This window comes from Pinus tabuliformis, chromosome 8 (genome assembly GCF_031772625.1).
Source record: "Pinus tabuliformis cultivar Carrire ecotype Pingquan chromosome 8, CPIR1, whole genome shotgun sequence".
Lineage (NCBI taxonomy): Eukaryota > Viridiplantae > Streptophyta > Pinopsida > Pinales > Pinaceae > Pinus > Pinus tabuliformis.
The window spans coordinates 1,676,804,329-1,676,828,862 of record NC_142294.1 but is presented as its reverse complement, the minus strand read 5'-3'; the positions used below and the strand labels follow the sequence as shown (position 1 = coordinate 1,676,828,862).

The window sequence follows — 24,534 nt, the reverse complement described above, 5'->3', positions numbered from 1 at the left end:
CTCAGCACACTTATGACCTTTAGTGTATTTGTTATCACAACTGTAACAAAGCCCTTTTGCTCTTTTTTCTTCCAATTGTTTTGGTGTCAACCTTATAGGTTGTGGAAGATTAGGGGCAACAACATGTTGAGTCTTGAAAATGTCATTCATTTGCATTACACTTTCACTATTATGTCCATTATATCACTTCCATTTCACCTCCATTTCACTACTATGTCACCACATTCATCCCACTTTCATTATCATTGGGCCACCTTTATGCTTTTCCAATCTTTATTATTTCTAAGCCTTTTAAGTGAATTTGTGGTTAAACATTAGAAAATAATGTGCATATGCTTATACCTAACAAATGGGTTGAGTTTGTTGACATGTGTAGGTTGAAAGGAGGCTTCTAGAAGACCCTTATGTGGCACTCTAAGGCCAAATTCGAATTTGGTTGGAAAGAATCATGGGATCATGAGGATATGTGTCACATCTCCTAATTGTATTGTAACTCTAAAAAGACATGTGTCTTATCAGTTCCTATTTTGATTAGGACTGTAGAGGTAGAAGGAGAGATTCATGGACTATCATTAATGAGATGGCTCTCATCTTTTTGTATAAATAGGAGATCTCTCTCCTTCATTTGCGAGTTTTTCCTTTAGTCTTTTCTTAGTCCTTTTAGCTTGTTAGTTCCATGGCTTTTGAAAGCTTTTGTACTTTGTACTTTTGAAGAAATTGAATAAAGCTTTGATGTTCTCAACATGGAAGGAGATGTGAAGTAGATGTCATGGAGCATATTAGGATGTAAGTAGAGTAGATTTCATTTTGTAAATATTGCTTTGTAGAATGTAAGGTAGATTAGATTTTCATTCATGCAATTTTAATTTATGCAAGTGTGTTTAATTTTGCTTTGATTTCATAGGTGGTAGGGGGCCCCTGCCTTGTACAGATGTCTTTGTTGTATTTGCTTTATCTCTAATGGTATTTTCAGTTGTCATATTCATAAGTTGCTGCCTTTATTTTATTTTTCTAGCTTGATTTCTAAGTTTAGTTTCTCAAGTTGTATGCTAACATATTGATGGTCTCCTTATCATAAGTTGTTCATCTTTAAGAGATCAGAATACTAATAAATCACAGCTTGCTTTGAGTAGTTTTTGACTTATATCACTAACTCTTTCTTCACTTGTTACACATTACAATGTATGTTGGAAGCAGAATGTTGGAGAAAGGCAAAGTAGTGTTATAATTTGTCATCTTAGAGCTTGATTACTTTTTAGACTTATATCTAACTACTTCTTAATCGTGTTTCACATAGTACTATATGTTGGAAGTAGAGAGTTAGGAAGAGATGAACATTATAATTGGTCTTTAAAGTGGTTTTTCTTACCTTTTTATTGCAGCAGCATGAGTAGTGACTAGTGCCATTAGAAAGTGGTTTTTATGCTTTGCTTTCAGTTTCATTTCCAGTTATTTCTTTCAAGCTCTTTCTTTGCAAGTTTAGAAGGTAGTTAGAAACCACCAGTTACACACACTCACTCATTTAGAAACCAGCATACACACACAAATCACTCATTTGTTTATAAAACCATTACTATAAACAAAATAAACTATAAAACAACGAAGTAAGGAAAAGGTTAACTAAGCACATATAGTGCACCACACTTCATCTGTTTACGATACCCGGATTGATAATTTATGTAGAGCAATTTAAGACGTTAAATTGACTAGAAATTTTGGCGCCGTTGCCGGGGAAGTGTAATTAGGAGACCTTATTTCTTACATCTGAAAAAAAATTAATAATTCTTTAGTATGCTCTCCACTTGCACTTTGTGTGATCTAGAGGATCAGAAAAAGGATTGTTAAGTAAAAAAAAAATATAATAATTCTTGAGTATGCTCTCCTCCTGCACTTTGTGTGATCTGGAGGATCAGAAAAAGAATTGTTAAGAAAAAATATAGGAGACAAAATAAACTTTAACATTTCAATTGATTCAAAAAAAAAAAAAAAATGATGAAAAAAATGAAACTCAACTGCTTTGATAGGTTCAAATTGTCCAAAATTGTCTGGTTTTGCTTTGTAGTGGTCTTCAAAACACTGTATCCTGTTCCAATAAGGTTTTGCAACTTAGCTGCGGAAACTGCCTGATTCCGCAGCTAGCTGACAATTCCGCAGCTGTTTCAAGGTTTAGCAGGTTACAGGAATCCAATGAAAAAACCGACCACATGGGCATCTCCAGAATTGTCCCGACATGGATCCTATCCTAGTCACCCAGCTCAGATCGATGAAAAACCAGCCTAGGACCTCAGTCAAAGTCTTGTTTTTAACATGTTTTTCTTGAAGTATTTGCTGCCTGAAATTGAAAATCATTAATCCTTTTTATAAAATTTTACAATTTCAGAGAAGAAAAAAAAAGAGAAAAGAAATCTATGGCTGTCTCCATTCCTGGTTTTCATTGTGGCTTCAATAAAAAAAAATCTGCCTCCTTGATCAAGCTTTGGCCTGAAATAAACATGCAACATAAAAAATGCATTGTATATATGAGAAAAAAAAGAGGACCGAATTGTGCATTTTTGGAGGTTGGTTCCTGTAGGAGGCATTCATAATTTAGTGGCATATTTCTGAGTTGATTTCACCTTTGACAAACCCTAGGTATTTGGGAATAAGCTCCTCACAATTGTCCATTATGAAAACCATTCTCACATAAAGTTGAGCTTCTTTTTTGTGTCAAAGAGATCGAATGGAGCTCTCTTCGGAACAAAGAAAACAACCTTGAACTCCAATTGACCCTCTACAGAGAAATGTTTCACACCAAGGTATACTGCGGTTGCAGGTGGATTGTATCCATCTTCCTATGTTCATAGCAACATTACAGGTCTTGTCACCTTGCTAGAAGCCTGCAAAGCAGCCAATCCTCAACCAGCTATTGTTTGGGCTTCTTCTAGTTCAGTCTACGGCTTAAATGATAAGGTGCCCTTTTCTGAGATAAATAGCACTGATCAACCTGCCAGTCTTTATGCCGCTACAAAGAAAGCAGGGGAGGAAATCACTCACACATACAATCATATATATGGACTCTCTATCACAGGTTTGAAAATTTTCACTGTATATGGACCATAGGGACGGCCTCACATGGCTTATTTCTCCTTCACAAGGAATATTTTGCAAGACAAACCAATAACTATATACAAATTTTATTAGTAGGGTTGAACCTGTGTAACACACCTGCAAAACAGTAGATCAAACAAGAAAGGCCGAATGCAACAATTCAGAACAGTAAAAAAATTGATAACTCAGAAAAAACGTAACAGCAGAAAAAACGTCAAACTTCAAACATTCGATTTGACCAAATGGAGATGAATTTCACAAAACCAAAACATGGGTTTTTTGCCAAGGTAGGTTAGTTAGATAACCCGGAAACCGTTTGACAAAATTCGTGGCGGTCTGGGAGACATATTCGGTTCTTTGGAGCCTCTTTTTTGCCGCCGCGTGAAAAAATTGAGTTATTAAACTGATAGTTTGATTAATGGATTAACTCCGCGTGCCTGAGGGAAGGAATTCTAATTGGGATCAATTACAAGCTGGCATATAACACCAATTACACACCTTTACACGTCTTCCCTCTTATTCAATTCAAACCTGTTTAGAGACGTGTTCCAATTGAACACGACTCTCTGCCATTAAATCTCATGAAGTCGTTGTCGGTTAGATGTTGGGAGAAAATCATGTTTGAAGGATCCCCTGCTTAAGGATAATACCCTGCAGGCCTTGACATCTCTGCGCTTGGCTCTTAAAACATGTTGTGGAGACCCTCAAGTTTGGCCACGAGAGCAGCAAGCTGTTCATAGCAAGTCGCAGGCAAATTTCACAATGTAACTCCTCAGTTGGAGCAGGCTTTAAGTAAATTGGCTTATGTAGAACTTGAATTGTCAAATGAAGTTCGAGAACAGGTTGAACTTGTACATGCCGTCATTTGTAACCATCTTATAGCCACTTCACATGAATTTTTTTTTGGTTATGGCTCTGCTACATATGGGCAACCTGTTTAGGGCTATCCTACTAAATTAATCTTGCATCAATATTATTGACGAAAAGCCATGTCCATAATGCCTGCCTCTTCACCATGTGCTGCTGCTTTTATTGTTACAAAATCTGTTGTTGCTGCCCTTGAGAGATATACTCTGTTGTTGCTGCCCTTGAGAGAGCAGAGAATGATGCAGTCATCTTCCCATACAAGAAATTCATGTCACAAAGAGAAAAAAAAACAAAAAAACATTAAGATTTGGACTCCAAAGGATCAAAATAATTTTGTTATGGACTTTTTGTCATATGATCCCCTGATATGATCTGAGGTTTTTGTTGTAATTACTACACTCTGCACTTTCCGCAGCCAATACAGTGTTTTCGCAGCCAATACAGCGTTTCCGCAGCCAATACAGTGTTTCCGCAGCCAATACAGCGTTTCGCAGCCAATCCCAGATTCCGCAGCTGTTTTGTTAAACTCTAGGTTGCAGGTGTCATCAGGCAAAACAAGTCACATGGGTAGCTAGGGAAGAGTCAGTACATGGATGGTGTCCTATTCATTCGGTCAAATTTGATGAAAAATACCCCGGTCAAAGGGAAGTCAAATTGGGTGTTATCACAAAGTCGCCACACTGAGTCGCCACACTAAGTCGCTGCATGTCAAGAAAAAAATAATAATTTTGAATCAATGAAATGAACAAGTTATTTTCTCACTTTTCTGAAGGTATTGATTAATTTTGGACTGATAATGAAAGTTGAATGGCTAACTTTTTATTCAACATTTTTAGCTACAGAGTTGTTCCTCAATTCCGCAGCCAGAAAAACCTCATTGTTCAAATCAACCTATCTTTCTCATACAAAATCAGATTTTGATGATTTAAGTACCATTGGAAAGATCTCAACAAGATCTATACAATGAGAAATATATCATTAGAGTTTGAAATGGCAAATAATGAAATAAATTGCTGAAAAGAAGCAACATCAACTTGAGGCACTAATTCCAAAGCAGGTATAAATTCTTTTGATTTTTCCTTTGAGAACTTGTTTCATTAATACAAATTCTTAGTTTTGTGTGTAAATATCATAACTAGAGAGATTGGCCACCTCTCTCCTTTGATAATCTTACATTCCATTGCAGAAGAAGTATTAGTTTTTTTGCAGGTTCCAGGAGGAAGGACAAATGACTACAAGGGAATGGTGTCTCTCTAAGAGACCAATTTGTTTCATAAGAGGATGATCAGCAACAAAGAGGAAACATGTTGATGCAAAATCAGATCCAAGCACTTGAAAAACTTTCAGATACTATTGTCTCCATCACATCCATACTTCATAATAAACCATTCACCTCATTCCACTCCATATTTTTAATTTTCATTCACATACACTTTCCATCTCTTTTTGTCCATTCATAACCCACCAATAAAAGCAAGAGGCTCATTCACATGCTTATTGCCCATTATCATTTCTGTTCTCCATTGCCATTTTCCATTTTCATTTTCCATTCCTTGTCATTTTCATTCCGCAAATAAGCCCTGCTTCAATGCAAATTATTGAGTCCATAGTCCTTTGAGTCTAATTTCTTTGTAAAAACACCTTGAGGCTTGCATGCCTTAATGGCAAGTCCTCATGCTGACAAACAATGGGAATACATTAATGTCCCTTGTTCGTTAGATCTTCTAGGTGACTCGACATCAGCAAAATCATTCGTACCTAGCAAGATGTGTTTGGGCATCTTGACTCTCATTGGCATCAATGGTGAGAGTGCTCGTGTTGACTAGTGGCATCCATTAATGGCCACTAAGCCAATAATTTCCTACTATGTTCGACATCAGAACATCTTTTCACATAGTAGGAATTGTGACAATGAGTTTTGAAGACATGAAGACTATTATTTTCAGCATTTTGGAGCAGATTCAACAAGTTTTAGTAGAAGCAATAAAAAGTCATCTTATCTCTCTATCCGTGACTCCTCTTGATCAGCCACTTGAAGAAGAAAATGATCAGAAGTTTTCAGCCACTACACATACAACTCATCCATTCCAAAGGGTAAGTGAAAGTACGACATTTTCTAACTTTTAACCATAGAATTCCATAAAAAGCTAGAATGATAATTGTTGGAAAAACATTTCTCTTCCTCATTTCATAAAATTGCCAATATCATCAGTTGGGGAGGGGGAATACATTCATATTCATATCTTGCCATGTCCATATCATATTCAAGAGCTCACATACTTCCAACATATATTAAATATTACATTGCTATTATGAGCATACAATGGCTTTTGAAAAAGTGCTTAAAGGATAAATTGGATACAAACAAAATCATGGTTGTCACACACGAACCAACCATCATGCAATCCAATAAAGATATACTTTGCAACAATAATCAAAATATCATTATGCAAAGTTCAAAGATCAAAATAGAAGGCAACAAAAAAAAAAAGAAAAAAAAATGGTTGTAACACAAGAACCAACCATGTTGCAATTCAAGTGAAACACTTTGCAGAAATATGAAGTTATCAAATGATATCATGCAAAGTTAAGCCAAAGCTCAAGGATCAAAAGAGTTAATGTAATATATATTGCATGAGGACATGCAATAGCTTCAGTTGGGGGGTATGTTGAGTCTTGAAAATGTCATTCATTTGCATTACACTTTCACTATTATGTCCATTATATCACTTCCATTTCACCTCCATTTCACTACTATGTCACCACATTCATCCCACTTTCATTATCATTGGGCCACCTTTATGTTTTTCCAATCTTTATTATTTCTAAGCCTTTTAAGTGAATTTGTGGTTAAACATTAGAAAATAATGTGCATATGCTTATACCTAACAAATGGGTTGAGTTTGTTGACATGTATAGGTTGAAAAGAGGCTTCTAGAAGACCCTTATGTGGCACTCTAAGGCCAAATTCGAATTTGGTTGGAAAGAATCATGGGATCATGAGGATATGTGTCACATCTCCTAATTGTATTGTAACTCTAAAAAGACATGTGTCTTATCAGTTCCTATCTTGATTAGGACTTTAGAGATAGAAGGAGAGATTCATGGACTATCATTAATGAGATGGCTCTCATCTTTTTGTATAAATAGGAGATCTCTCTCCTTCATTTGCGAGTCTTTCCTTTAGTCTTTTCTTAGTCCTTTTAGCTTGTTAGTTCCATGGCTTTTAAAAGCTTTTGTACTTTGTACTTTTGAAGAAATTGAATAAAGCTTTGATGTTCTCAACATGGAAGGAGATGTGAAGTAGATGTCATGGAGCATATTAGGATGTAAGTAGAGTATATTTTATTTTGTAAATATTGCTTTGTAGAATGTAAGGTAGATTAGATTTTCATTCATGCAATTTTAATTTATGCAAGTGTGTTTAATTTTGCTTTGATTTAATAGGTGGTAGGGGGCCCCTGCCTTGTACATATATCTTTGTTGTATTTGCTTTATCTCTAATGGTATTTTCAGTTGTCATATTCATAAGTTGCTGCCTTTATTTTATTTTTCTAGCTTGATTTCTAAGTTTAGTTTCTCAAGTTGTATGCTAACATATTGATGGTCTCCTTATCATAAGTTGTTCATCTTTAAGAGATCAGAATACTAATAAATCACAGCTTGCTTTGAGTAGTTTTTGACTTATATCACTAACTCTTTCTTCACTTGTTACACATTACAATGTATGTTGGAAGCAGAATGTTGGAGAAAGGCAAAGTAGTGTTATAATTTGTCATCTTAGAGCTTGATTACTTTTTAGACTTATATCTAACTACTTCTTAATCGTGTTTCACATAGTACTATATGTTGGAAGCAGAGAGTTAGGAAGAGATGAACATTATAATTGGTCTTTAAAGTGGTTTTTCTTACCTTTTTATTTCAGCAGCATGAGTAGTGACTAGTGCCATTAGAAAGTGGTTTTTATGCTTTGCTTTCAGTTTCATTTCCAGTTATTTCTTTCAAGCTCTTTCTTTGCAAGTTTAGAAGGTAGTTAGAAACCACCAGTTACACACACTCACTCATTTAGAAATCACCATACACACACAAATCACTCATTTGTTTATAAAACCATTACTATAAACAAAATAAACTATAAAACAACGAAGTAAGAAAAAGGTTAACTAAGCAAATATAGTGCACCACACTTCATCAGTTTACGATACCCGGATTGATAATTTATGTAGAGCAATTTAAGACGTTAAATTGACTAGACACAACACTTCCATCTTTATAATTGTGAGTGGTATGCTTCCTCGTTGCCATAATTTTTCTTTCGATTTTTCTTGCTAACTTGAATGCCTTCTCTAATGAATCAGGTTCCCAAAGGTGAACATCATGTTGGATATTATCTTTTAGAGTCCCTATGAACACATCAATCCTATGCTCCTCTGGAATAATTTTTACCTTATGTTCAATTTTTGGAACTCCTCAATGTGCTCCATTATTGAACCCTTTTGTTTGAGACTTATCAATTGGCTAAAAAAAGTGTTTCTTTTTGTATCCTCATAATGTGCTGTCAATTCTTCCGTAAAAATTGCCCAAGTGATAATTTGTTTATGAGATCAAAGCCATTGATGCAATAAAAAATAATTTGGTTCCAAATATAAAGTTGCAATACGTGCCTTTTGTGTGTTTTGCACGTTATTGAGATCAAAAAATTGCTCCATCTGTAATATCCATGTGGCGGGATCCTTGCCATAAAACTTCCTCATATTGATTTTTGGAATATGGCGGGTCTTCGATCCAACATTAGTGTCCATGAAATCGTGATTAAAATTTCTTTTGTTCACATCATGAGTTTCCTTTACTACTCTTTCAACATTAGTAAGTATTTCTTGTAGAAAATTTGTCAGATCTGTATTCAAATCTACCATGTCTGTCTTCAAATATGTCTTCAAATCTATCTTCAAATCATCCATCTTAGCTTCCATGCCACTCATCTTAGCTTCCACGCCCTTTATATTAGATTCCATGCCATTTATCTTAGATTCCATGCCATTTATCTTAGCTTCTGTTAGCTTTTGTGAGAGTGACATTTATTGCACTTGGTCTTGTAATTTGATATATCTGTTATAGACATTTTTGGGCACTACAACCCCAAGCATGAAATGTCCATAAACCAAGGGTTCCTAAGTCCCTAAAAGTTTTGTTCTAACCCCTAAAGGAACAAGGTCAACTGATTACAGCTTCTCCCAGAAGTTCAAAACTGCTCAGAACTGGTCAAAACAGGATCATTTCAGCTGCTCCATAGGCAAAGTGCATTGCATCTCACCTAAATACACTGTGTGGGTGCATTGCATTTCAAAAAGCCCTTCTATGGGGTGCGATGGGCGAAAAGTGACAAATGGCAGTGTCATTCCGCGAGGTGGAGAGGCATGGAATCTTCCAGAAACTTCTCCTATGACACTTGCCTCTCTGAATTCGACCAAGGATGAGTAAGACATCATCAATCTCCAAGTGGAAGCAAGAAATATCAGAGGGAAGACACTAATCAAAATACAAGCTGACTCGTCTCCCTTACAGATATCTATATATGGATCCCTCATCTTAGAGATCGAGGGGCTGGAATTTTGCATATTGTAAGGAATTGTTGTTGGTTTCTTGAGATAACATCAGAGTGTTGGGTGATCTAAGCTTTGTATGAGGTGAAGAGGGGCTTACTTGCTGAGAGGATGATGCTGGGTTAGAACAACTAGTTGTAACTCCCTTGGCTCTTTCTTGTTTATCAATAAAAGCTATTCAAGTTTTCCTCCATACTCTTGTGTCATTTATGTTTTATGCATTTGTATGGTCAATTTACATATGATCCTAGATTGTTTATGATTATAGATACATGTTCTTATATAGTGTTATGCTACTGTGATCTTATAGGTACTTTGTGAAGCTGGGCGTGCAAGGGAACAAGTAGCAAAAGACTATCAAGAGAGAGAGGAATCGAACTAGGAGATTAGTGCAAGACAGAGGTTGGTCTTCTTTGTTCTTCTCCCATCTATATTTCATAAAAGAAAAAACCAAAATAGATTTACTTTGTTTGTTTCTAAGGTAGCTACCACACCTTAGTGGGATAAGCAGTTCTGTGTAGACACTTTTCCCTGTAACAAAATGGCGACTCCACTGGGGACGAATTAGTTTGTTTGTTTATCTTCCTATTTGTTTATTTTATAAACTTACAGACGGAGCCTGAAGTCGAGCTAGGTAGCTTTGGAACTGCATTTGCTATGCAAATTCAAAGTAGATAAATTCCGCTTCAGTCAATCTCCGGGATTTGTTTATGACTTAAACAACTGATTCAAAAACTCTCTGATTGCCCTCGTGGTAGCTCTTAGATCTACCCCTGATTGTTGCATTACTGGTTACCATTTGCTCGGCCAAAACCCATGAACTAAACTGCAAACTGTGACCCGAAACCCAAGAAAAGTCTCGTCTCTGGCCCAGCGCAGGTATTGTTCTGTGAATCTGAAATTCAGCACACTTCCCGAGTGTAGCAGGTGCGCTGCATTTCAAATTCCCTGTGTTACAGGTGCGATGATCAGACTAGGCATTGTTCAGTTTTGGTTTCTGTGATTCATTCTTTTCAGTTATATTCATGAATTTTGCTGCCTGTAATCAGTATATCTCTGTTTGAAACCCCTTTTCCTTGTTGTTATTCCACATCCTTTTTGCAAAAGAACTGTAAATGTTTTTGTGTATTTGTTGATTCATTTTCAGTTCTCCTTTGCAAAAAGTAACGTAATCGTACTGTCGTCCTTTGATTTGAAAGTGTCGCAAGTGTCGTTTTCAGTCATAGGAAAGAGTTTGGTTGCTATAGATAGTCGATTATCCTGTTACTATTGTATTTGGTCTGAATTTGTAATTTTTCTAGTGTCGAAAGCAAGTATTCATTTCCAAGTCACAAAGTGTTGTGATTGTCTCCATTTTTTATTTTGAAAAGAGACTTGTTAATAATTGTCACTTGAAGAGTAATTCAGATTTGTGCATTAGCTTTCTTTTTACCATTCACATACTAAGAAAGCCAAAAACAAATACATGCATGTGCATTTTCATTTAGACAGTTTGATTGGTTTGATTTAGGACTGTGCATTTAGTTTGTGCTCTTTGCTCTTTGTGAAAGAATACTGTCTCTCTTTCCTTAGTAGCTAGGATTTTCGTTGCACAAAGAAGATAAAAGACTGTTTATCATCTTAGATTTCATTTTAGGAATTATACATCTACATCTCGTGGTGAACCTGAAAGGAAAATTTCATAAACAAGATCAACTATAAAATAAATTCAATGAATCTAACAATGCTTTGGAACCTAACGCACAACATTTAGAAGTCTAGGCTAGAGACGTATTCCGACGTCGTAAAGCCTGGTAACTATTGTTCTCACTGATTGTTGGGTGATTCCTCCACTTTGAGACGATAAGTGCCAGTACGGACTTGTGCTCCCATGTACCGTCGAGTATATTTTGGGAGACCACAATAGACTTAATCCTTTATCCATAGGAAGCCGTGTCTGCCGCCCTATCGATTGCAATGCACTGAACACAACATTCGGGAAGATTGACTGCCGTACCGTAAAAAGTATTCTGCAGTTTTGTGATTGGTTTGGTAATCCCTCTACCTAGATTTCCAGAGCAGTCCCTTTTCAGACTCCTTAACGGAAAAGGTCCATCTGAGCACTTGTCACTTCAGGCTCATTAAAAATCGAAGGCGACTAGAGTCATCTTTTGTTTTTTCTCGACTCTTAAAAATTGAAAAAAAAAGTTGTGTCAAAGCGTCTAAAATTTATTTTAAATGGAATAATCATCACCCTTTCCTACGTTGATCTTAGGTTGAGAAAATGGAACCCACCAACCAAGGAATTCCCCTTGGAGGAAATCCTAGTCCCTTCTCCTCTTGGGGAGATGTTGGTGCACCCCATATGGCCACATTGTCGCTTCCAGGATTGACAATCGGCTTGCCCGTATGGCTCTTCTCAACCTCTGTCGTTCAGAACACCGCAATTCCTGAAAAATCGAGTCAGCAACTAGATGAATCCAGAGTTACCCACCAACCTTTTACTTCCTCCAATTCTTCCTCTCCTCCTTCTTCTTCACTTGATGGGGTTGGTAAAGCCAAAAATCAAGTACCTGAGAAGAAGAAGGAAAAGAATAAGAAAGAGAAGAAGAAGGAGGAGCCAAAAGCGAAAGGGGGCAACCAAGCGTCGTCTAGCGAAAATCCACACACTGCACCGACCAGGCCTAAATCGCCATGTGTCATTTGCAAAGGAGACCACTATCATAGAGATTGTCCTTGCATCCCTCGGATCTTAAGGGACTGGTCTCCTCGTTTGCACAACCCGGTGTCATCAACCTCTGATGATCATGTTGAAAACACACCGTCGACTAGTGAAAGTGAAGCCCCAGGACAAAAAGGAAAATATAGATTTCCTTGTAAACTGTGCGAAGGCGACCATGCCGTCCACTGTTGTCCCTTCTTAGACGAGGCTAAAAGAGTTTTGGACGATCGTCCGGTTTCACCGTTACGACTTCCTCTTGGATAAAAAAACTCTTGCCGAGTCCGTCACTAGTTGAAAAGCCGGCTGACCCGCCCAGGTGGTCGGCCGAAGCATCTATCACTGAAGACAAACCATCTGAACCCATACGAGATGAAAGTCAAAAGGTCGAGGTGGCAGTTGACCCGGTCTTGCCTTCAGAGGTTCCATCTTCAGATGATACAGTCACAGAAGAGAATAAGGATGACACCGTCCAAATTCTTTTCGTAAGCACAGACTCCGATGAACATGGGGGCAATTTACCCGTTCCTTTACCGCAGGAAGGAAGTTCGTCAGAGTCGTACCCGGCCGTCTATTCGGTCCCACCTCCAAGCAACCTAGTTGTTTCTTTCGACTGGAATCAACTAGGCAGACCCCGTTTACCGGCTAGTGTACCATTCCGAATTATTACTCAAATATATAGAATGGTTATGGCCGGTACCATCATAGATGAAGGGGCTTCTTTGAGTATCCTTTCCTCGACTGCTTGGAAAACACTTGGTTCGCCATCGCTTTTGCCTGAGATGAGAAATCTAACAGGCTTTGACAAAGGAACCAGTCGACCATTAGGGATCGTTCCCAATGTTCCCATAACATTGAGAGGGAAAACCGTTCACATGAACGTAATGGTAGTTCAAGGACCCCTGGATTATAAACTACTCCTTGGACGAGACTATATTTATTGCATGGGAGCCATTGTCTCATCACTCTTTAGAGTAATGTTTTTTCTGCACAAAGGAAGAGTGGTCAAGCTCGTAGACCAGCTTTCATTTCCTGGATCACGCATAGAAAATAGTCATATACCATCCCTGAATGGTCTTTTCACGCAAGGAATGTCGCATCAATCTCCAGTCCATCCACGAGATGAGCGCGAGTGATTCGGGGGACATGACTGAAACCCAGGGGGCATGCACCCCGGTCTGCTTTGGCAGGAAAACTTCGGGTATAGGGTAGGTTTCCGTGAGAGATATATGACTGGTCTGTACTCCCATCCATGATTGGAAGAGGGAGTTATTCTGGAATAAGATTCTCTCGTCAAAGTTATGTGAGTGGATTGTCTCACCTTTGTCTATTTTGGTAGACATCGCCGAAGAAGTGTTTTGTTTGCGCTGTGAATAGAACAATCTTTGGTAACCTGAAAGAGGTAGACCTTTCCTGATAAAACAAATGTTTTGTCGGTGATTTGAAGGGTGACCTTGAAACTCTGTTTTATACCTGGGGGCATGCAAACCTTTTGGCGTACAAGCGAAGAATGATCATTTATCTGTTTTTTGGATTGGTCGTTTCCTAACTTGCATAAAGAAAGGATGTGGGGAAAAACTCTAAAAATTGCCGTTATCATATATGGGACATTCTTATTATACGACTGGATTAATCGAGCAGTGTTACTACAAGGTTCAAGCTCGTTAAAAAATAAATCTGCATTGAGCAGTTTCAGCATATAGTTCAAGCTCGTTAAAAAATAAACATAAGCCATGAGCAAATGTTTCTCCCCGCGTTTAAGCTCATTAAAAAATGAACTATTTCCCGGTAAATAACCATCGTGAATGTAGTACTTCAGCTTTTAAAAGCCTTGGTCGTGTTCTCATCATCACCTCCACTCTGTATTGGCCGATCATTCACCTCCATTTGATTGTTTACCCCTTTTGAGGAATAGCTGCGAAGAGTGATCTCACTAGCCATCCTTGTAACACTGCCATGATTGGAAAATTCCAAACCTTACCTGGAATCAGCTGCTACACAATTTTATCCCTCGTTCCTCAAAAGACGAGTCTCCTTTAAGCTCTTTTCAACTGACTCATAAAATATGAAAAGATTGTCGAGCCATTGGCCTCTCCAGCTCGTTAAAGGGACCGGAAGTGCTATCCCTCCTTTAGATTTTAATCTTTTTGGACCTGAGGGATTATTACACAAAAAGATCGAGCGCTTGTTTTGTTCGGCTCGTTAAAAGTATCGAAAATTCATCCCTTTTGTATTGTTTTATACTTTTTCGGACTTAAGGGAATAGATGACGAAAAAGGAATTTTGGAGTTTCCTTTATGTTCCTTTTTAGACTCTCTAAAATTGAAAAGGACCGAGTTATCTTTGTCGTTAAACTCGTTAAAACTTAATAGCGACAAACTTGTCCATAGCAGACAAGAACGAGTTTCACTATCGCTAGGCTCGTTAAAACATAGTGATGGGTTTGCCCGAAGGGAAAATTATAGAACAAGCATATGTTATCCTCCTCAAGCTTGACAAAAATAAAGAGGTACTGGTCAGCAATGACTGGGGAAAAATTGGGAAGAAAAACTTGAAGAAACTTTGTTGGTAGCAAGTCGCTCTTGAACATGACACTTTCACTCCACATCCAAGTCGGGTTGGGTTGTTTCATTCACTGGTCACATCACCATGGTCCCATCACACCATCCACATTTGGGGTTAATGCTACCAATCCATCACGTCAGTGTCGCCGATATGTTCAAGAGAAGTCATTCAGAGAATTCACCTGTGTCTCACCCGCTACAATACATTTACACTCCATTCTTTCATGACCGCCACCATGAACCTTATGTCATCAGATTGTTTTCACCTCCATTAAAATCATTTGCTCCGTTCCGTGTCATTGATGTGGGATTCATTAAAGCCCTCCTGTGACGGATCGCTTCTTGTCGACATTATCTCATTATCCAAGAAGTCGATCTAGGAACACCCCGTTCAGTACTTTGAAGCTTGCATGCCTCAATGGCAAGTTTCTCACTTCCGGTGACAGGTTTACATCAATGGCCTTCGACCGAAAGATTTTGCGTGGTGTTCGACGCCAAGTCCTTTATTCACACCACGTGAATTGTACTGCAGTACCTTGAGGGTCATTATCATTATCGGTGATTCCTCTCGCACCTGTTAACAACTTACATCATTGGCTGGTAATCAGGCGATGTCTTTCCATGTTCGACTCCAAAACATCTCTCACATGGATAGACTTGTACTTCGAGTGAAGATCGAACGAGATTGAAGACCCCGGATCTAGTTTCATCCATCTGGGCTGCGATATATATTCAGGGAAATAAAGACATCAAATGTACATTATTGTTGCACAGATAATGATCCAATCAAAGGGATGATGACTCTACTAGAATCATCAGTCTACACTCAGACGATTGTCTATCCTATGTACATGAAAATGAATTTATAAAGCTGAGCATGGGAATGCCCGCCTCAGCTAGATTATGAAAATATTATGAAGATAATGTATTGTATTGTATCTTATTATAGGTCTCCTCCCAACTTGAAAGAACTTCAGATCCTCATAATAAAGCATTTCACCCGACATCAAAAGATTAACGACCTCATGCTTTAGGGGGCAACTGTTATAGACATTTTTGGGCACTACAACCCGAAGCATGAAATGTCCATAAACCAAGGGCTCCTAAGTCCCTAAAAGTGTTGTTCTAACCCCTAAAGGAACAAGGTCAACTGATTACAGCTTCTCCCAGAAGTTCTCCATGAAAAACTGCTCAAAACTGGTCAAAACAGGACCATTTCAGCTGCTCCATAGGCAAAGTGCGTTGCATCTCACCTAAATACACTGTGTGGATGCGTTGAATTTCAAAAAGCCCTTCTATGGGATGCGATGGGTGAAAAGTCACAAATTGCAGTGTCATTCCGCGAGGTGGAGAGGCATGGAATCTTCCAGAAACTTCTCCTATGACAATTGCCCCACTGAATTCGACCAAGGATGAGTAAGAGATCATCAATCTCCAAGTGGAAGCAAGAACTATCAGAGGGAAGACACTAATCAAATCACAAGCTGACTCATCTCCCTTACATATATCTATATATGGATCCCTCATCTCAGAGATCCAGGGGCTGGAATTTTGCATATTGTAAGGAATTACTATTGGTTTCTTGAGATAACATCAGAGTGTTGGGTGATCTAAGCTTTGTATGAGGTGAAGAGGGGCTTACTTGCTGAGAGGATGATGCTGGGTCAGAACAACTGGTTGTAACTCCCTTGGCTCTTTCTTGTTTATCAATAAAAGCTATTCAAGTTTTCCTCCATACTCTTGTGTCATTTATGTTTTATGCATTTTTATAGTCAATTTACATCTGATCCTAGATTGTTTATGATTATAGATCCATGTTCTTGTATAGTGTTATGCTACTGTGATCTTACAGGTACTCTATGAAGCTCGGCATGCAAGGGAACAAGTAGCGAAAGACTATCAAGAGAGAGAGGAATCGAACTAGGAGATTAGCACAAGAGAGAGGTTGGTCTTCTTTGTTCTTCTCTCATCTATATTTCATAAAAGAAAAAATGAAAATAGCTTTACTTTGTTTGTTTCTAAGGTAGCTACCACACCTTAGTGGGATAAGCAGTTCTGTGTAAACACTTTTCCCTGTAACAATATCATGTAGCATTTCTTCCTCTTCTTCATGAGTCATGCTAGCACTTTCAAGTTGCTTACAAATTGTTTGCATTTTCTTTCCTCGGGGTATCAGTTACCAATAATAATGCTCCACTATGCCCTTTGAATTTTTTAAAATAAATTTTCAAACCAACCTTAAGAAAAAAATTTAAAAAATTTGCACACCCTTTTTCACTTTGTAGGAGCTCGATATTTCCTCTGATGTATCTCTGTAATTTTGGATCATCCAATTCTGAAATTTTGATCTGCACTAGCCCTATATGTCCTCTTTTCAATGCCACAAGTATGATCCAAATTGGATTCTCCAAGGAAGAGTTATGCCAAATCTCGCACAGTGACCTGATTATAGACTAGTTCAGTATAGCGAACTTGTACAACATGGACCATTAATCCTTTTCCTGCCACAACGTTAAATATAATCTCTACCTTGTGCAAGTAATCCAACTTTTCCTACCCATGTTATCATTACCAACATTGATATCATGATTACATTTATATATAATCATATTAACTAATGTTTCCCTTCACATAAGAACATATTCTTAGAGGACAAAACACTAATGCATACCTTTGAAGGGAACAGCTACAACATCAGTTATAATCTTCCTACATGAAAATTTACATAAACTTTATCAACAGATCTAGTCCTTTAGCTATTTTTCATGCATGCAAATATATAAAGCAATGTCACACAACTTGTTGTCTTCTCTCGCATCCGAATGTAAATCCTTTCTAATGGAATCTAACACCAATCTCGTGTGCATACACATCTCATTCAACAAGAAACTAAGATAATTGTTATGTTAGCATAAAATTAATCACATATCATTTTCCTAAAGAAATATGACTCAATAGTTCTTCTATCCATACAAAGAATATATCTCTATAACACATTGACTATATTTTGTGCATCCAATAGCTTATCATAATAGCCCTTCTTTAATGTATGCAACACATATTCCCTTCTCTAGAATTCTACCATCATTTCATGTAAACAGTTACATACTTCTTTCTAAAAGGAGGTCATTATAACCCCATTTCTCGATCTTCCTATAAGTAAGTTTCTCATGCTTTCCCTTTCAAGAAAATATTATAGATACCCATCTTTATGCATAAAAATCAAGAAACAATAACAAGGTTAACTTACCCTTTTATGCACCGGAATCAAGAAATCGACCCACCTCATCTAGCAAGACAATCTTTTAAAGAGATTAATATTTTCAAAAGAGTTAACATCGATTATTATTTCCAAGAAAGTCAACATAATACTTTCTCTAAGTACACCCAAAATCATATTTCCAATGTCACAATAGCTACCCTTATGTGCATGCAACATGTGTTTTTACTAACAAATTACTTTTACTTCATTGCACATAATGTTTTCATGAAACAAGTATGGAACAGTATTCATATGTGTCTTTTAAAGAAATAATATCTATTTTTGTTTTCAAGAGATCTCTCATAAAAGCCATCATTTTCATGCATGAAGTATGCACACTTTTTCTAAAAAAAAACTATATTTATGTGTATATAAAACATACGTTTTCTTCAAGAAAGTTAGAATGATTATCTATGTGCCTAGAAGGACATCATTATCTATTTCTATTATGCATACAATGCATAACTATTTCACAAGAACTTCAAAATTTGCTAGCATCCCATTGCAATAAACCCTGTATCCATTTTCAATAAAACCCAACTTAACTACTATTTCTTTTATATGCATTCTATTTTCCATAAATGCAATAACTATTGTTTGAATATGGGTTATCCTTACCCAAAATAACTATTTCTATGTCCAAAATAAACATATATTCATTTCAAATACTAACACAAACTCCTATATTTTCCAAGATTTAGCATAGATACTTATCTCTTTTGTGACTCACTCCATGCTTCCACTGCATGCTTCCATCAAAATAATAAAACAATGCACGGCCAGCGTGCTCATCGACCCTGATGAATCCAGCGTATTGTTTAAGATTTACTATTGGCTGACCAGGCTGTCTACCAAATAAATACTGTGATGAATCCAACGTATTGTTTAAGATTTACTTTTGGTTGACCAGGCAGTCTACCAAATAAATCCTCCTCCGGACCTCCACTAATTGGGACAGCGATGCCAAAGAATACTTACATAATTAAAAACAACCATCGCTGCAATTATAGTTGCAACTCCATTCTACTTTCCCTGGTAAGAACAACAACAAAAAGCTCGAATACATTTCTGTGAGCTGAAGAGCCCCTGGATCCAGCTGTCCAGTCAAGAAACGCGCAAGCTAATTCAGAGTATACTTCGGAATCGAGCTGCCTTTGGATTTAAAAGCAAGCATACTCGTCCTTATGACTCTCATAAATCATGATAATCTCATGAGATATTCAATAAACAATAGCATCCTCCATGGTCTAAAAATTTGCATGCCAGTCCCTGCAAACCTATATAGAAACACTTAATTATATAAGCCAGAAAGGCAGGCATCCGAAAGACTAATGAGTCTGAGTGCAAGTTCCAACCGTTGCCTCCATCCACTTTCTTTCCTTTCTTGATTTACCTCAGTCACTTATCAAGATTAGTTTATGTAACTTTTTCGTAATTTAAAATTACTTTTAAGCAGGGTTGATTACGATAGGGATATTACATAGATCCATTTAATTATGAATCTTTCGGGAGGAATCAAATCTCTAGGGCAGACTCTTTTTTTTGGAATGTAAAACCTCATGAATTGTTTTCACCTCTAGGTATTTGATAGCAAGGTATTTGATAGCTCTAGGCTCATGTAGATATTCTTCTAATTCATTCTATTAAATATATGAATACATTAGTTAAAAAAAAATTAACTAAAAACTAAAAATAGTCAAAACATAAAATTTTCTACTTAAAATTAATGTATCATTTTGTTGATGATCAACTTGGTTGAAACATGTATTTTTAATTCATATGAATACTTTAGTAAAAAAATAACTAAAAGTTTAAAATACTTCAAACTAAAAATATCAATATATTGATAAATTTTTATTTAAAAAAATAAAAGAAACTAATATTTTGTAATATTAAAATAGGAATATTTTAGGTAAAAAATAAAAACAAATGTAAAAATAATAATTTGTCATTCATTTTTTAAAATAAAAAATAATAAAATACAAATGAAAATATTTGATTATGTTCTTTTTATACTTGAAAAAATGAATGGGAAAATTTTTATGAGAATCATATTTATATTATATCAACTAGCTTATCTATTTTACTAGGACTTATCATATATTTAGAACCTGCAAACTTCTTTATTTTTAGAGTGTACAATTTGAGAATAGGTTTGCACCTTGAGGATAGATCCTGAATTAGATAAATCCAGAGTTGTGAAATAAATCCCTGGTCCAAAATAAATCTAAAATAGTAAATTTTATATAATCTAAAATTAGCTTTTTCTTATTTATCTTATAAACCATGTGTTGCATTAAAAATTAGATGTGAAATATAAGAATCTAATACCTTATTAATTGCTCTCAGATGAAAAAAGAAAAGAAAAATGATATAATTTTAGTTTTAATTTAACTCTAATAACTATAACTCATCTAAGATTCTAATTTCATTTAATAAAACCTTTTACATTTTCATTTTCATTTAATATAAAAATGTTTTCATTTATTAATAATTAATTAATTAAATAAACAAAACATTTCAAAAATAACTTCATTATATTAAATATCCCTAAATTAATAACTAATTACATAAACAGAACATTTGAAAAATAACTTCATTGTAATAGGAATACTAGTCCAATTACAAAATGTTGTGCATGCTGCATCAGATTACTGCACGCAACTAAATTAACCAATAAATTAATCCAGGAAACAATGCGTGGCTTTGCTAAATACTGGTCCAATTACGAAACTCCAAACTCAGTACATCCCTAAATTACCCATAAAATTACTCCACAAAACTAAATTACCCACCAGATCACTACCCCAAACACGTAACTGCAAACCCACTGCATCCCGAAATTATCCGAAAAATTAATCCACGAAACTAAATTACCCACCAAATTACTCCACGAAACGAACCATGGCATTAAATCTGGACAGTTGCTGCAGACACGAAGATACCGGAAGTGCTTCCTGGACCGCCACTAAGCCTAACATCAACCCACTGCCCAGTTGAGGGGTTAAACAGGTACGCCACGTCTTTGTAGGATTTGTCACATCCACTTACGAAAATCCAGTTGCCCCATTGTGTAGCACTAAAATAACAGAGAGGAAATCGTGGGAGAGAGGCCACAACAGACCAAACATTTTTCTCACCACCATACTTGAGCACCTCTTGTCCACTGAACGCGTACAACTCGCCAGACGAGGAAGTAACCGCAATACTTTTCCAGTTATATCCGCCGAATCTCCACATATCTTCCCGCATTCTCCAACTTCTCGCTCTCGGATCGTAAACTTCTGCACTTCTGTTCAATTGGGTTCCGCTTATCACCATAAATTTACCTTCCATGAAAACGCCGTGGCATGCATGGCCGTGTGGTTGGTTCATATGAGGCAGAATTTCCCATGTGTTTTTCTCCACGTCATAAACTTCAGCAGCGGCCAGAGGAGTTTTCGTTTCATTGATCCCGCCAGCCACGTAGACAAGTCCTGTGGAAGAAGAGACAGAGCAGGCAAAGAATGATCGAGGTGTGGGCATGTCAGATCCGCGGCTCCAACTGGCGGACTCAAAGTCATAAATGTACACACTCTTCATCAGACTCGTGTCGTGGCTACTTCCATTGTATCCACCTATGAGGACCAACTTTCTATTCACAGCCACGCACTTACACCGTTGTGGTATGCCAGCGAAGCGGGCATCGTCAATGGGAGGTAGGTTTTCCCAGGTGCGCTTCACAGGGTCATATACCATTACTACGCATGCATAACGGTGATCATGACGAGCGATCCGGTATTTTCGAATCAAGCAGAGCAGGTACTCACTTACTCGTGATATTTTTCTATCTTCATAGAATTTAGGGCTACTCACTGTAGCCTCCCAACTTCTGCAGACACCTTTCAACGTATAGTGTGATTTGTAAGGTACTCTCAACAAGCACTCACGAACGATATCATCTGGAATAAGCTCCATTAGACCACCTCAAATGCCCCTGTTTCCCAATGGCCTTTACTCAAAGCTTCAGAGATCCAAGACTCTATAAAACAATGTGTTTCAAAGCTTCAGAGATCCAAGACTTTATATAACAATGTGTTTTTTCAGGGTCATACATTTATAGTTTTATAGATTTAGTATTCAAATCACACAGTTAAGATGGGTCCTTTGTCCTACAAATAAGGGGTCTCATACACGTGGTTATAGATTTAGTATTCAAATCACTCTCCTTGTCCTATAAACAAGGGGTCTCATACACGTGCTTGACTGTGATCTTAAAAATGGATAATAATAATAATATTGAGGCATTAACCTCACCAACTACCTATGGTAAATGGACAGAATTTAATATTTACAAATATATATATATATATTTAACCTGTTAAGGTGATTTTTGTCATTCTAATTAAATTAATTAATTAAGCATGTAATACAAAGATGAGTTATAATTTTTTTTAGTATATGGTATTGAAACTTGCAGTATTTTGACCTTAAAATTGGATAACACTGATAATATGGTAAAAAAATTTGTTAGATTTTTATTTTTAAATCATATGTCAATTTTTTTATATTATAATAATAATAATGTAAAATAAAGTTAAATTAATTTTTGTAATATTTTTAAATCTTGGAAATATGTAATGTACCATACGTGAAGTGTCTTGATGCTTATAGAAGTTTATTAGATAACCTTAGAACACGTCTTAATTAATGTATATATACTTTGACCAAGTCAAAATGTTTAGATAACATAATATAATAGGAAATTACAACATCTCTTCCATTTTATGCTCTCTCCACAAAAAAAAACTAATAAAATTACATTATATATATATATATATATATATATATATATATATATATATATATAATAATTTGATTGTGAAGTGATAAATGGTTTTGGGGAATGTGATATTGACTAGTCATGGTATTGGCCCATGTTATGGTATTGTAACAAAGTCTATTTACAAGTTAATAATATCTATGGTAAAGTGCAGGTGAGTGAACATCCATAGTTAAAAATCTTGTTGCCCACCCTCTTCAAAATAAAATAAAATAAAAATAATCCTATATTAAAATATAATTTCTATGTTATTTTTTATATCATTTTTCTCGTGTAGTTAATGGAAATTTGAAATAAAAATAAAAATATAAAAGTTCTATGTTATTGTTTTTTTAATTAATTTTTGTTGGGTAGTTAAGGTAAACTTGGTTACTTGCTCCAAGTTTATGAGAATTCATGGTATTACTCATGGTATTTGTATCCTAAGATATTTTGCATTTCAAATATCTTATCGCTTTCAACACATGGTGGATTCAAAGTTAAAATGGACATTGTAAGTATTAAGTTTTTATGTGACTATTAATGAAATTTAAATATGATTACAAAATTATTATTTTAATTTCTATAGTAAAATTAATGGTAATTTATAGATACTATTTAGATCTTGTATAATTTAATGTGATAAAGGGTTTACATATATCTAAAAATAGTTATAATATTTTTTTTTCTTTTACCTTTTGCTTTTTAAAATTGAATTCAAATAAAATATCTATAAAATATTTTGATTGTGAAATGAGCATTGATTTTTGGGATGTAATATATATTTTAATGTGATAAATAGTTTAAATATATCTAAAAAATAATTATAATTTTTATTTTTCCTTTTAGATTTATCACTATAAAATTGAATTCAAAAAAAATATTTTAAAAATATTTTAATTGTAAAATGAGATATGGTTTTTGGGATGTGGTATTGATGAGTCATGGTATTGGTGGTCCTATAACAAAGCCTATTTACATGTTAATATGATAAAGTGAGTGTGAATATTCATGATTGAAAATATTGTTATATTGTAAGTCTATTGTAGGTATTAAAGTTTTTATATTCTTATTAATTAAATTTAAATATAGCTACTCAACCATTTGTCACGATCCGAATCTAACTTATACCAACAACAAATTTTTTTTAATTGTTACCAACCCCTTACAGGTCATCATGGTATATTGTTATAATATATGCACGGGTATTATGTTTCAACCTTGCAATATATGGATTATGGTTTATCCCTCGCACTTTAATTGTCATGCGTTAAACCACATTTCACCAACCCACTTAACATTATGCACAGTCTTTAATTGAGTTGAGTACTGGTTTATTAATCACGGGCCACATGGTGAGCGGGTGTTAATCCAACTCACCCGTTCCGTGGCCAGGTGGCTACGAGCCATGTGAAACCATGTGAATAAGCGGAGGGTTTGCATTGGGGTTTGTGTGCCCACACTCCCGCTCAAACGAACGATGGTGATCACTCCTTCAGATCGGATGGCGCAGATTGGTTTGAGGGTTTGGTTGACATTATATGAACCACCGGGTTCTTCGGTCTCGGTTCATTTGCGTCCAATGCATCCGCAGCTCATCCGACATCTTCCTCCACCACACCAGTTCTGCCATTCGCACAGGTATGAAACCA

At 36.1% G+C, this 24,534-nt stretch overlaps 1 protein-coding gene across 1 annotated transcript; it reads right to left on the bottom strand.

Annotated features, from left to right (window-relative positions):
* Positions 1-20,991: 20,991 nt before the first annotated feature.
* LOC149242646 (F-box/kelch-repeat protein At1g80440-like) lies at positions 20,992-22,038 on the bottom strand. The gene has a single exon (XM_089370935.1). The coding sequence runs from the start codon at positions 22,036-22,038 to the stop codon at positions 20,992-20,994; it is 1,047 nt and encodes a 348-aa protein (XP_089227061.1).
* Positions 22,039-24,534: the final 2,496 nt, after the last annotated feature.

Bases quoted from the DNA above. Each gene is read 5' to 3' on its own strand.
- LOC149242646 (XM_089370935.1), bottom strand. From the start codon at position 22,038: ATGGAGCTTATTCCAGATGATATCGTTCGTGAGTGCTTGTTGAGAGTA.